The sequence below is a fragment of the Equus przewalskii genome, chromosome 31 (assembly GCF_037783145.1).
Source record: "Equus przewalskii isolate Varuska chromosome 31, EquPr2, whole genome shotgun sequence".
In the NCBI taxonomy this organism is placed as follows: domain Eukaryota; kingdom Metazoa; phylum Chordata; class Mammalia; order Perissodactyla; family Equidae; genus Equus; species Equus przewalskii.
In genome coordinates, this window is record NC_091861.1 from 5,673,601 (window position 1) to 5,689,161 (window position 15,561).

The 15,561-nt window shown below is 37.5% G+C and overlaps 1 protein-coding gene across 9 annotated transcripts in view; it reads right to left on the minus strand.

Annotated features, from left to right (window-relative positions):
* SMYD3 (SET and MYND domain containing 3) overlaps positions 1-15,561 on the minus strand; it is a 682,473-nt gene that overhangs the window by 435,776 nt on the left and 231,136 nt on the right. For 5 of the 9 annotated variants that reach the window (XM_070602603.1, XM_070602601.1, XM_070602607.1 and 2 more), the window contains one exon: positions 14,047-14,097. The exons of the other annotated variants lie outside the window; for them this stretch is intronic. In XM_070602603.1, the coding sequence (XP_070458704.1) occupies positions 14,047-14,097 (51 nt within the window). The remainder of the gene's footprint in view (positions 1-14,046; positions 14,098-15,561) is intronic. 9 annotated transcript variants of the gene reach the window in all.

Here is a 15,561-nt window from a genome sequence, read left to right on the forward strand (position 1 = left end):
TGTGTGTGTGTGTGTGTGTGTAATAGTATTCAGCCATAGAAAAAAGGGAAATCTTGCCACTTGCGATGATATGGATGGACCTCGAGGGTATTATGCTAAGTTAAATAAGTCAGAGAAAGACAAATACTGTGTTATCTCACGTATATCCGGACTCTAAAAAAATAAAAACCAAGGTCACAGATAAAAAGAACAGACTGGGGGGGGGGGGGGGGGCGGGGCGGCCAGCCCAGTGGTGTAATGGTTAAGTGTGCATGCTCTGCTTCAGTGGCCTGGGGTTCCTGGGTTTGGATCCCAGGCATGGACCTATACATCTCTCATCAAACCATGCTGTGGCAGTGTCCCACATACAAAATAGAGGAAGATTGGCAGATATGTTAGCTCAGGGACAATATTCCTCAAGCAATAAAAAGGAAGATTGACAACAGATGTTAGCCCAGGGCCAATCTTCCTCACCAAAAAAAAAAAAAAAAAGGAAGAAGAAGAACAGATTGGTTGTTGCTTGAGGCAGGGGGTAAGGGGAAGACAAAATGAGCAAAGGGGGTCAAAAGGTACAAACTTCCAGTTATAAAATATATAAGTCATGGGGATGTAATGTACAGCAGGGTGACTATAGTTAATAATACTGTACTCCATATTTGAAAGTTGCTAAGAGAGTAAATCTTAAAAGCTCTCATCACAGGAAAAAAATTTTTGTAACCAAGTATGGTGACAGATGTTAACTAGACTTATTGTGGTGATCGTTTTGCAATATATACAAACATCAAATCATTATGTTGTACACCTGAAATATAATGTTACGTCAATTACACCTCAATAAAAAAGGGCAGCCATCTTTCAATAATAGTTAATAGTTTTAAGAGATCAAGAAACTAAAATGAAAACCTGAATGCCAATCACCTTAAGCATTTCTAAAAATTAAATACACCCTATATATAGGTTTGGAAGTTAGCTTCAGATGTGGTTTCTTAATACAAAGAAAATTCATAGGTAAAACCAACACAGATGGGGGGTGGGGAGGAGCTCAGTCTATTTGATTTGGAGGGGTGGACTGATTTGCTGGATTTGGGTTTTTGGGGTCGGGTGAGGGGGCTTCACAGGGGAACAATTTTTTTCTGATAATGGAAAGTAACTGAGTAGACTTCAAATGGTAGTGTCTTCCTTGAGATATTTATAGGTAAGTTATAAAATACCTTCTACAGAATGTTATCATTTTGTGAGTGGCGCTCAGCTCAAGAACATCCAGCCTACACCCCTAGCAGGTCCCTCAGTGTACTGTTCCAGTTAATTTTAAATTGTTCATCCTTCTCTTCCCATTACTCTAGCGTACTGTAGGACTGATCACACATATCACATGCAATGGTAACAAAAGATAACATTTACGCAGGGTTTGCTAAGTGCCAGACACAATTTCAGGTATACCATATCAGGCAGCAACTATTATTTATACCCACTTTTCAGATCAAGAAACTGAAGCACAGAGAGATTAGTAACTTGCTGAAGGTCACACAGTTTGTGGCATGATCAAAACACACGGATAACTACATCAACTCTAAAATATAATGAAATAAATTTACTGTATGTTAAAGATTTGTTTAATTCTGCTCCAAGTAGTATATTCTATTGTTTTAGATTCATTCCCTTTACTACTTAAACTAGGTTTTTTTTATATTCATTTATAGCAAGATTTTACTACATATATTAAACTTACCACTGGGTTCAAAACACCTGGTTCTAACGAGGTCTATCTTAGTTACTGTAAGAAATGTAGTATACAAGGTAGAGGCATCTTTTCATAAATATTTCCTTCATAGAACGAACAAAGAAACATTTCCCAAAAGTTATAGAATTTATGGATTTTAGCTATACATTATGTTTGAAATAGGTATATTCATATATGATTTATAAATAATATTTAAGTATGCACTAGCAGAACAAAGCCTATTACTATATAGTAAATAAACAGACACAGTTCTATTCAATACATAGAAGTCATCAAGCAGATAATATTTTTTTCATTAAACACTGAATCATTGTGACCTGCCAGCAGCACAAAATAAATTAATGTTTAATATTTAATACTACGTGATGGCAATACTAAACCAAATGTGTATTTTAAATTTTACGTTATTTGACATTTCAATTTTAATTCAAAAGTATTTCTAAAAGAGTTGAAAATGTGTCCCTGAAAGTAGTTTAAATTTAATAAGTGTTTCTGGTTTTTTAAGGCCACCTCATAGTCACAGCATTTTACCCTTTAATGATGATTCAAATCCAATTTCAGAAAATGTGGGGAATTTTTAGCATTAAAGATATAATAATCTTAAACAAAGACCTTAAAAAATATAGAAAGGTCATCAATATGACCTATGGGATTTAAACAATTATATAAAATGTTCGGTTTAAATATCAAAGTTTTTAAAATGGTTAACTCTGTAGACAAAGCACAAAACACAGTAAAATATGAATTGATCTTATCAAGTACAAACACAGTTTTGCATCTAGTATCTTTCACACTAGTAATTTTTCACAAAAACAGCGAGAGGGTCTAAAATAAATCAGTTTACTATAGTCTGGAAGGAAAACCTATCATTTTCTCTTCCTGTTAGGAAAAAGAGGAAAAAGGTCTTTAAAATGAGTGGCATTCGGTACACATGGGCACACACAGCAGCCGGTGTCACATGTACATCACATCCCTTTGGTATCACTCAGCTTTATTTCTGTCGATTTTCAATTAGGAGGAAAGAATGCAATAAATCTGTTTATAAGAACCATATTGTGTGTAGATGAAGTGAGTGAAAAGTAGCTGTTGAAATTTCAATACCTGCACCTCTCTTTCTGTATCCAAAGCTTTATCCAATAATAGAATTCTGCTGCTCCTGCTCATTCCCCATGTTCTCTCGTTATTATAGAGGGCATCTAAATGTAAAAATATTTAATGACATTAAGCAGTAACTTTGTGAAGATTTTCTTCTCATTGAACAGGATGAGAAGAATTAAACACGAGTGCAGAAGCAGGTGAGTGTGTGGGTATGTTAGTATGTGTGTTTTCTTCTTAGAGCCCAAAAGCCCTTTGGATTGTTAGTGAAGCTCAGACAGAATTTTAAAGTACATAGAGGGATATGACAACTAAAGTCCAACTTTACAATGCGTGAGAATCTCATTCTAAACTCGGACACTCCTTGAGAACAGGGATAATGTGTTATTTATTTTTCACTATTTGACTAACAATTATTAACCATGTAATATGTCCCAGACACAGTCCTGGGAAGATTCTCATAGTTTAACTCATTTAATCTTGACAACAATCCCTCTGACGTGGATTTTATTACCCCTTATTTCACATGAGGAAACAAACTTAGAGACATTAACTAATTTGCCCAGTTTAGACAGACCACAATTTCAACTTCAGCCTTCCTTTCAGATAACAAATATTTCTTAAGGACTTTCTGCATATACCAGGCCCTATGCTCAGCACAATACCTACCCTACAAGTCCATTCTCTTCTACTGCACCACACAGCCAGTCCCTGACACCCAGCACAGTGCCTAGCCCACATAGGTTCTCAATGAAGGCTCACAGAATTACTGGATTAAGTAAGTTACTTGTCTCTACAAAAAAACATTTAAAGAGATATTTGGTTCTAGGTTTATATTATCTTAAAACATCTTTCTATTCAACACTAAAACATATATTTGAAAAGATTATTTAATGTTTTATTAATTGAATATTTAATGAATGTTAATTAATTATTAATTTATTAATCAAATATTACTAGTGTTATTTAAAAATCATTTTTAAAAGGGAAATTATTTCACTGATCATGAGCACCCAGAAAGCCCACATCAAGTAGCAAATGCCTGCACTTCAAACTAGCACAATCATAGAAAGCAAGTGTGGTGCAGTATAACACGTGCAGTATGATACACCTTCCCTCAACCAAGTGTGTAAATAAACCACCACACGTTATCAAACTATTTCAAGAATATGTGATCTGAAAAGCCAATTCGACTGCAAACATCACATAGATACGGTCTTCTAACACATTTTCACAGACTCAAGGCATAACACAGTGTTGGCCAAAAAGGCAACCTAAGGAAGCCATGTAACGTAAAGATTAATGCATGGGTTACTCCATAGTCAGACATGGATGAGTTTGAATGCTACCTCTGCCATTACAAGTACCTCATCTTTGGCAAGTTATTTCTCTTCTCTGAGCCTCAGTTTTTGTATTGTTAAATGCAGATGATTATAATCACACCTAGCCTACACTTCAGGCTTTTTGAGGACTAAATGACACGACGTATATAAAATATTTAGCACATGCCCAGGGCTCATTAAATATTAGTTTTATTTTGGAGTAGGAATTAGGGAGGCTGAGAAATAAATCTTCTGGTAGACATGGGGTTGAGCATACTAGACATCAACCACCTTCCTTCTACTCTCTAACATGTAAAGCTTCTTAGTAAACAGGAAAAGGCCTGCTCCTGAACCAGCTGATCTTCATAATGTGGGATTTCAGAAAAATCGCCTTATTTTTCTTAATTTAACAACATCCTGCTTAAAATAGACACACACACTTTTTCATACTACCATTCAAAATACCACTTATGATATAACTTAATAGTAAAAATGGGAAAATTACCTATTTTATTCTGTATGATTCATGTTCCCTCAACAAATTATGCCTTTTATTCTAAAAAGAAAATACCAATTCTTTCCAAAGGCATGATCGAACCCAAAGAGTAGTGATAAATGTGAACATTTAAAAAAATATGTCTCAGAAAAATAAATTATACTATGGGGCTGGCCCCGTGGCCGAGTGGTTAAGTTCGCGCACTCCGCTGCAGGCGTCCCAGTGTTTCGTTGGTTCGAATCCTGGGTGCGGACATGGCACTGCTCGTCAGACCACGCTGAGGCAGCGTCCCACATGCCACAACTAGAAGAACCCACAACGAAGAATACACAACTATGTACCGGGGGGCTTTGGGGAGAAAAATGAAAAAAAATAAAATCTTAAAAAATAAATAAATAAATAAATAAATAAATAAATAAATTATACTAAACACTTATTCATATGTTAAATGAAAAGGTATAAGATTGTAACTGGCTTAAATATATTCCTCCTTCTTAGGTGGTACACAATTAATCTTTTATCTCCAAATTACTTTAAGCCAATTGCTTAGATGTAAGATGTCTATACAACCAACAGATCTATCAAACTTTTAATGTCTGAGTCTTAGCCAAAAGACCATATTACCCCAGTAGAAGAGAAAAAAATGTTTTGTTTTTTTAACTTTATAATCTACATGGGGAAACTCAGTTTAGAATACGGGCTTCTGAGGGAAGCCAAATATATGGAAACTTTTCCTTTTAGAAGTAAAATCTGTTGTGTCTTAACCAATATATCTTGTCTTATTCTATCACTTCAATATTCATCTTCTTTTTAATAAATATATCAATTATTCTGGATATAATAATTCAACAATGTCATCATCCCAAGGGCCCATTTTAAGAACATTTTTGAACAAGCAGTAGCAAACAGCAACAAAGCATAAGGTATAGCCAGGCTAAAAACTCATATTGTCACCTACAAAAGAAAGTTGCCAAAACTTGGCACAGGTACACTAAGTCAGCAGAAGTGATAGGTCTCAACAGCCTGGGCAGTATTTAGCTGCTAGAGTCAGACACCAGACATCTGCGCATTCAGCTCAATATGCCACAGTGAAGGTTCGCAACACCGAAGCAACAGCTCTGCAAGAAGCCGAGAGAGCAGGGTCAGGGGCAACTGTTCAACGGTACCCTGAAGGCTGGCCATTGCTCTGAGGTAGCACAGAAAGAAAATGAAGCAATTAAAACAAATCAAACACCCCCTCCAATCTATCTTCACATTGCTACCAGATGGGAAGTACAACTCTCACCATGTTATTCTCCTACACAGGAAAAGAGCTCCCTAATCTGTAGTGCACAGGTTTTCAAACTTTGCTTCATGGAACCCCAATGGTTCTGCTGAGGTGCCAGGATGGCCTTAATGAGAGAAAGGGAACATTCAGGGAGGGGAGGAATCTAGTGTCTCTATCAACCAAAGTAACTACATTTTTATCTTTCTTATACACTGGAGTCTTGTTGTACAAATGTGAGAAGAAAAGTGCTGATAAATAAGAATTGGAAGTGCTTGTCCTGAGACCATGGGTTCCATCTTCTCCGGCTGGTGTCAGGGACTTCCATAACCAGATGCTACTCTACCTTCAAGATATACTTCTCCCAACTTTCCCAAACACTCTGTCCATTCCAGTCAATACAACTGGGCTCTAGAAGTTCCATGTGCATTACCTCTTCAGCCACTAATCCCATTGTCAAGAAAGCCTCTTTGCTTGCCTTGGTGTACCTTGTTCAATCCAACATATTCTACACAATTTCTGTGGACCTAATGCTTTGTTAAATTAGATACATCCCTACCTTGAAGCAGCTTTCAATTTAGTGGATAAGAAAACAGACAAAACAACTAACACAATATAAATCAAAATAAAATCAATGTTAAATAGAAGGCCAAAGTCCTAAAACTTCTGAGGGAAAATGAAGGGAAAAGCAATTCTTTCTACTGGAATCAGAAAAGGTGAGAGGATGTGAGGCTGGATCTTGATGGACTTAGACAGAGAGTATAGTGAAGAGTAAATCCGTACAGCATAAACATACAAAAGCAAAAACAGGTCAAAGTACTGGGCATATTCTGGGGATGTACAGGCAGGTATGTGGCTGAAGTAGGGTGAATACAGCACTGTTACAAACTAATCTGGAAAGAAACTTTGGAATCAATTCATTAAAAGTCTAGAACGCATCAATAAAAATAATCCCTAATTTGATATAACACTCTACAGTTTAAGAAATAATTTAAAGCATAAAAACATAATGATTTTAAAGCATAAAAAGTAGTTTCCATCACTCATCAGAGTAACCCAACCAAGTAAGCAGGGCAAATATTATCAACCTCACTTTACAGATGAGGAAATTGAGGTCAGCAAGAACATTAATATTTACTAAATATCTACTATGTAACCAAGCCCTTTGCAAGGTGAGTGGCAAACATTATGACCTTCTGGGCTGAAGAATTATCATCACTCCAAACTTATAATTAGGAAAACAAGTTCAGAGAGGTTGAGATATGCATCTAGTAGGTGGCAGATTTAGCAATGAGATCAAATCACGTTTCCAAATCATGCTCTGCTATGACAAAAGGCTCCATTTTATGATGGAGAAAAAAAAAAAAATGTGGGAGGGAGGCAATTTTTAGTGGCTTTTGAGGAGAGCAGTAACAAGATCTGAACTATTTTTATTTTTTATTTATTTTTGGTGAGGAAGATTGGCCCTGGGCTAACATCTGTTGCCAATCCTCCTCTTTTTGCTTGAGGAAGAGTGTCCCAGAGTTAACATCTATGCCAGTCTTCCTCTGTTTTATATGTGGGACACTGCCAAAGCACAGTTTGATGAGCGGTGTGTAGGTCCACGCCCAGGATCCAAACCCATAAACAGTGGGCCGCCAAAGTGGACTGTGCAAACTTAACCACTATGCCATGTGGCTGGCCCCTACTTTTAAAAAGGACTCTTAGAATAGTTTAGTGGTTACCAGAGGTGAAGGGGGTTGGGGAGTGGGCACAAGAGGTGAAGGGGCACATTTATATGGTGACTGACAAATAATAATGTACAACTGAAATTTCACAGTTATAAACTATTATGACCTCAATAAAATAAAATTTTAAAAAAGGGACTCTTAGAGCATTTCAAAGAATTGGTTAGAGAAGAAAAATAGCAGATTACCAAAGTAATTCAGATGAGAAACCCGAGCCTGAAATAAAGCAGAAGCAGTCAGGATAGTGCAGCAGACGAATGTGAATGTGAGCCACACAGTGGAAGCGACAGCAAAAGGCTCGACCCCAGTCAGATATACAACTGTTATCCAAGTCCCATGATTTCCTCCTTTTTCTAGACTCTCACTACCCTTTTATTTTTTTTTTTTAAAGACTGGCCCCTGAGCTAAGGTCTGTTGCCAATCTTTTTTTTTCTTTCTGCTTTATCTCCCCAAATCCCCCCCATACATAGTTGTATATCCTAGTTGCGAGTTCTAGTTGTGGCATGTGGGATGCCACCTCAGCGTGGCCTGACGAGTGGTGCCATGTCCGTGCCCAGGATATGAACCGGTGAAACCCTGGGCCACCGCAGCAGAGCGTGCAAACTTAACCACTCGGCCACGGGGCTGGCCCCTCACTACCCTTCTTGTGAGTACCACATGGTTAAGCATCTCCTGGATTACATCAAATCTAAAATGCCACTGATTTTAAGACATTCTATTATTTATAGACCACTAAGAAAACATGCTGTCAATTAACCTATAACATGCCATTGAGTTTAAAACACACACTGACTTCAGACATTAAAAAAATTTGAAAAACGTGCCTCTTAGAAATGAAGAAACACAGTAACTTTTCTATATTTTTTTCAGTATGAGTTTATTCTCACATCTCTTTCAAGGAATAGTTTTTAATGCCACGGGCACTAATATAATGCAGTGCTTTATAATCGTTCTGTGAAGACTGCATGCACTGTTTTCACAGGCTAAGAGCAGGCAGTCTGGACAAATCCTTCTCTGTCCAAAACTTGAAGGGATTATTAATTCCTGAGATCTAGCTGGTTACTCTTCTGCATTACCTGTTAGTGACTCTGCTGTAAAAGAAAAAGTGACAGTAAGCATTTACAAAGAAAGATGATGGTGGCAGTGGTGGTGACAGGAATGGTAACTGCTATTTACTGAGTGCTTACTATGTTCTCAACACTTCAGATGGACTTAGTTGCTTAATTCTCATAATTCTATGATGCATAGAGTACCAGTGATCTAATTATTAGATGAAGAAGCAGTTTCCAACTGCTATTTTTGAAAAAATAAAAACGGAGGGGCCGGCCCTGTGGCCGAGTGGTTAAGTTTGCACACTCTGCTTCAGTGGCCCAGGGTTTCGCCGGTTCGGATCCTGGGTGCAGACCTATGTACCACTCATCAAGCCATGCTGAGGTGGTGTCCCACATGCCACAGCTAGAAGAACCTACAACTAGAATACACAACTGTGTGCCGGGGGTCTTTGGGGAGAAGAAGGAAAAGTAAGATCTTTAAAAAAATAAAAAACAAAAACCTAGAGGAGAGTGACTTTTAAATCAAAGGTGCCTATGATGAGAAATACACCTAAGAAATAATCCTGCTAGCTTTTGTTTTCCCTGATTTTGTGAAGCATTAACTCAAGACCAGTTAATCACTGTTGCATAGTTCTTTACTGACAATGAATCAGACTGAGGCTTCTGATCAGCATATATTTATTTCTCTTTTTTTAGAATAAACTCATTTCATAAGTATGAGCCAGCAGAAAGAAATAAGAGATAAACTCTGGAGAGTCCACAGTCCTCATTGTTAAAGAACACATCTTTCAGGAATAATTGCATGTCAGCAAGTCTCAATATAAACATGAAACAACAATGAAAGCCCAGTAAATCAGGAGGAGGAATAAACATGTCATAAACATGGTGACATTCTGTGACCATCACGTATGTTAACAAATGAGCTCATCGTCCAGCTTGTATAAGCCCTCTCCTTTGGGGGCATGGTGATGAACCAAAGAATCAACAGAAAATACTCCCACAGTGTTTGCTTTTTTAAGTAGGATTATGTGAAAGCAACTGAGAATTACTCCCATTCCCTTACATTGACAATGTTCCAGTTAATGAGAAAATGGATTTTCCCCCCATGGTATTGGGTTTAAGAATCTTCTGTTCTGCGTTAGTAAACCTTGCAAAATATTTTTAACACTTAAGGTCTACATATTGGCCATTTATAAAAAAGCAGATGCAACTGACTCACCTCCTTAGAGTCAAACTCTAAACCATCCTTACCTTGATAACTCGGTTAATCTGAAGTAGCTGAAGAATGAAAATTTACACGTTCTCTACTAAATTAGGATCAATAAAGATCAACAAGTTTGTGTGTCTGAAACTAAATAATAAACAAAATCTCCTCTTTGTCTATCCCACTCAATGCCAGTAACCCCACTGTATCCCACTGTACCCCAATGTGAAGCACACCCTTTGAGGCCCAGGGTTAAGTCCTATCTCCTTCACAAAGCCTCGAAGTTCCTGTTTGCTCTTTAACTGATCTCACCCTTCCCAGGTCTGCCACTGTACTTAGTAGATAAACTTAATAACATAATAGCCTATATTAACGACTCAATAAATACTGAATAAATTCTATGCTACCACTATCAGAATTAATTTAGTCCTCTTTATATTGTAATATTGATATTATATTCTTATTTTCTAGATTAGGAGACTGAGGCTCAGAAGTGAAAAATTGGTGGTAAGTAATAGAGTAAGAATTGGAATCGAGATCTAATTTATACATTCATATTCTTTCTACCATACTATAGCATAACTTGAATTTATTCTGTCAAGTACTATTCTTGAATGATCCTAATAGTGTTGGCTTAACATTTCCAGGACATTACTTGTAAAATTGAATTCTGACGTAAGCAGAGAGCCAAGGAGCAAGGCTGACACTTTAGTTACTGGCTCTCTGTATGTCAGAGAGAGATGCTTTATGTTGTGTTCCCATGGGATCTGACTGACTCTCAGACTGCCTGTGTCTGTGGTGAGGCTTTCTATTTCACAGGGTTTACCAGCTGGTCAATAAAACTTGGAAGAATTTAGACTGGAGAGATTCTCAGCCTGAATTATCGAAAATCCTGAGTTACGGAATTTTTTTCAAAGTCACTGTATTACTTTCAAATACATACAACAATTTAGCCATTTTAAAGCAAGAAACAAACACACACATTTGGAGAAAGGAATCCACAACATCCAGCAATGGTAGATTGAAGAAAGAGGCCAAGAGTAAAGCACTGGGTTAAATTTCGATGAGCTCACATCAGTGTTTTTTATTATATGACTATGGTCTTTCTAGAAAAGTCAGGCATTGTAAGAAGCCCAGATGTGAAACTTAGAATAATAAAACCAAGGAAGAATACATCAGAGATTTGTAAACTTTAGATAATATGGAAATAGTTAAGTATTGGAATCATAGAAACTGTAAGATACAATAAATGTGTTATTTTAAACCACTAAGTTTGTGGCAATTTCTCACTTAGAATAGAAAACTTACATTGACAGAGGAGATACTGAAATAGTTAAAAAGAAAAAACTTAATGCACCCAATAAAGCAGTCTTTTTCAGAACACAGGTGCTAGGCAGAGCTACCTGTCTATTGTTCAAACCCTACAGCCACTTCTTAGTTCAACAAGTAATGCTGCCCTCAGTTCCTTCCTGATACCACGACACAACCACGTTAGTCCAGCATCTCCAGGCCCTAAAGTGTTACTACACAGACCCCCCTAAGAGCACTGCAGGGAGCATGTTACCTATTGTCCTTTCAAGCCAATGCCCTATTCCCTCTAGGGAGACTCTCACTGTCTTGGCTCTAAGTGGCCCCAATACACATGGCCCAGAACAATCCCAAAGAGCCACTGAAGCCAGGAGGGGAGTTGCTGTGACCCCCCTGTGCATGGGGTTCTATTCTACAACTAAAGAAGTGGGGTGTAGACAAAGGCAGGTTCTTAATTTCTGTATTACATTTAGCATTAAGCTCAGACATGCAGAATAGTGAAGAGACACACAGTATGAGAGAAAAGACAGTGTGGTATCACAAAAAAGAACATCATAAGAAGTCTGAAGTGCTCTGCTAGCAACAGCCCTGCCCATGATGCATCTCACAGACTCCCATAAAATGAGGGGCTTATGACCCTTAAGATGTCTTCCAGTTCTAATACTCTATCATTCTACAGTCTTAAAATAAGAATCTTTAGTTCAATGATTATGCAGGTAACAAGGAGCTTCTATCTTGAAAAGAAAGGTAAACTAAGGCATCAAGAAAACAACTATTTTATCTGCTAAGAGTACTTATTCTCAGTAACAAAGATTAGCACACAGGACTCTGAGTTTTTAGCACACATTGTATTCGCCTACTCTTATAAATGTCAACACCATACATTCAGGTTGCAAAGAAAAGACCATTCAAATCCTCTAAAATAACCTCCAGCTATTATATGTATTCCTTTGTTATTTACTTGAAGTTTAGTGCCCAGAAGTAATAATTTCATGTCCAGTTTCTTATTATAAATATAACTGTGAAATACTGACATTTCACATGCAAGCTATGACTGGCACTAACTTATCCTTATGATCAGCTGGCAAAAAAAAAAAACCAGACATAAATTAAAGTATTATGCTATAAAGCCTACCAAGTAACTAAGATCAAAGAAACGCACATCGTATTTCCAGGCTTCTTCTAGCATATATTAGTACGAAATAGTCAGTGAGGAAAATAACTCTGGCTGAAAGTCCTTTGCTGCCATGTCAGAGAAAAGAGAGCTAACCCATCTACTTTCCATAGTTTCTCTTCTGTCACTAACAGTATTTATCATCCATTGAAAATGGTTAAAGATTTCTACCTAAACTTTTGGACATTCTCTCCCACAGCTTGAAAGTAAAAAGCTTATATTTGGACTGTACATTTCAGTTTCTATTCTCATTCCAGTTTACAGAGAAGTAAAAAATACTATGCTTGCAGTTAACTGTATTAAACTGACCCCTGCTGGCCTCATCCTTTCTGTTTCTACATGTATCAGATGCTGTAACAGCTAACTGCACCCTACAGCTGAACCTGCATCTGATCAGACTGCCTTATCAAGAACACGACGTAGGAAAAAGATGGTTAATCCCACCACTGCAAGTGGAAGGAGGCCTTCCTTCCTCAGAGCTTTGGTTATTTTATTTGCAGAGACCTAGCAATTAAAATCACACTTATTCCACAGAAGAGTTTCCTAGAACCTATCGAGTTATTCAAAAATTCATTCATTCAACCAACATTTACAAACTCCTCAAAGACCAGGGAGAAGCAAAGATGCTTAGAGTTACAGCACCTGCCCTCCAGGTACTCACAGGCACTTATGAGTCATTCAAAAAAAAATACATTTGAGAAGTAAATTCTAGAATCTGATTGGACACTACAATGGTGAGAAGCAAGACTACCATAAAGTTGGTGGCATATCCTGCCTCTTGGGACTCAGTTCGCTTGAGATTGTTCACTAAACCAGCCCAGGAAAATCTGATCTCTTCCTTCTTTATGAACCTCCTGTACTTTATGAATAATGGCTGCCATTTATTGATGACTTATTATGTCCCAGGGATTGTGGCTAAGTGCTTTCCAGACACTATCCTATTCACCTCACTTGATAATTCTATGAGATAGGTATTTTTATCCTTATGCCTATTTCACGGATAAGGAAAGCTCTAGTCTAATACTGATCAAATAACTCTATCATGTTTTTCTTTTAAACAGACATTATTCCTCTATAAGTGAGTGAACATCTTAAGCATAGGAGACTATGTCATTATCATCTTCATATCCCCAGAACCTAGCACATTCCCAGTACCTGGTACTCAAAAACTGTCTGCAGAACATATGAATGGAGATATTATTGAGTGAATGTGGCTTCTAAATGCGTACCATGTTCATGATCTGTGCTCAATCACTGAGAAAGTAGCGGAGGAAAAAAGAGAAGAGGGAAAAATTTTGATTCCTGAACACGGACATCCATACTTACAGCAAGAAACAGAAAAGCACCAAGACAGGAGTAAAATGCTGTGGAAATACAGCTTGCCACTAGTTGGTTAAAAACTAAATAGAAAAAGAGTCCTACATCAGAGGATGATGACACACACAGGTGCCAGACCTTATTGGAACCTGAAACCTATTAAAGAGGAGGAAGAAGAGAGAAGGGAGAATTTAGTTAAATTCTAATCTGTTTTTGCAAACACACCTACAAAATCAATGGATCTGACAAATACTTCTGCAAGATATGTACGATGAGAATCCAATTTTGAAGGACCAGATATGTAGATGATACTTATATAGACTATAGCACTAGTCAGTTAAAAACCAAACAGCAAAAGGACTCCTACCTCAGAGGATGATGACACACACAGGTGCCAGACTTCATTGGAACCTGAAACCTATTAAGAGGAGGGAAAAGAAGAGAAGAAAAAGAAGAAAATCACAAAATCACGGAAAGAAAGAAAATCATGAAAACAAATACAATGTAGAGATCCAAAAATTCTGTTACATTCCCCCAAAAGCCAATGTATTTATTTTTCTTTCCCTTACTTCCCTTATTTTTCAACATCTCTTTCCTTGCCATTTCAGACAAATGAAGATAAATGAAGTACAGTAGTTAAACTTCTTTGTTTGGATACAAATGATCTTTTGTATCAACACTATTGTTATGTAAGCACTTTTAATATTGCTTCTAGCAGATGAGACTTCTGCTTCAACATATGTTATGGGAAAAATGATAAAAATGTATTCATGACTAAAATGACTAAACAGTCAACAAAAAATGCCTGGAAAATATTATAAATGAATCTGGTTTTCTGTGGTTGTTAACGAGCAAGGTAAAACTGAAGATCTAATATCTCTCCTCAAACAGGAATGAGTAACTCCAGATTCTCAGGATTATCAATACTTTCTATGTCATCCTCCCCTACAGCAAACCACTGCTGCAAAATCAGTCCTTAAGAGGGACTGGAATTTAACCTCTAATTCCTGCATCTTCCCTGGTACAATAAAAGCATGAGATAGGGGAAATGGAGTTCTTATGCTCAACACTGGTCACCTTAAACCTCTAAAGCTGACTGAGGGAACCTGTAGCCCCATAGAAAATAAAGCAGTGGTCAAGCTTCTGGGCTCTCGATTCAGAACGCCTGAGTTCAGACCGAAGTTCTACAACTGTAATCTTGGGCAAGTCACCTACCTTAAGCAATCAAATATAATAAGATTACCTAGATTGTAAAACCAAGCTATCAGATGCAAAGAGTTTAGCATACTACCTGGAAGACAAGTGTTCAATAAGCATGAGCTGTTATCATTATTAAAATCCCTATATGACTTCCATCCTTAAATCTTACTTAGCCTGGACTCTCAATCTGAACAAAGAGATAGGACCTCAGAATAGTGCTCTAGCTAAACTGGGCTTGAAATGTGTTAAATGAGTCCAACTTGCCTTCCTTCTTCCCTTTTCCCTTCATGCCAATAATTAGCACCACAGGAAAGCTTCCTTTGCTTAGACATAAATTAAGCTCCCGTTCACATATACTTGTGTATGTCTTATATGGTAACTAGAAGTCTCAAATTAACCAACATGGTCCAAATTTCAAATATTCTGCCCCATTGGTCCCTTAACGACACTTGCTTCTGTGAGAGCAGAAAAAATATAACCACCACACCTATAACATCAAAAGCACACGATCATTCGTGCACACAACCGACAGCATGCACAGAAATCTACCAGGATCTCTGCTTGCCGAATCTTTGGAATTTATATCTCCCACTCTTCCAACTATCCAGTCATAAACAAAGACTGCAGCACACTCCAGCTTTCAGACCCCACGACAACTGTGACCTGCACACAACCTTCAGCT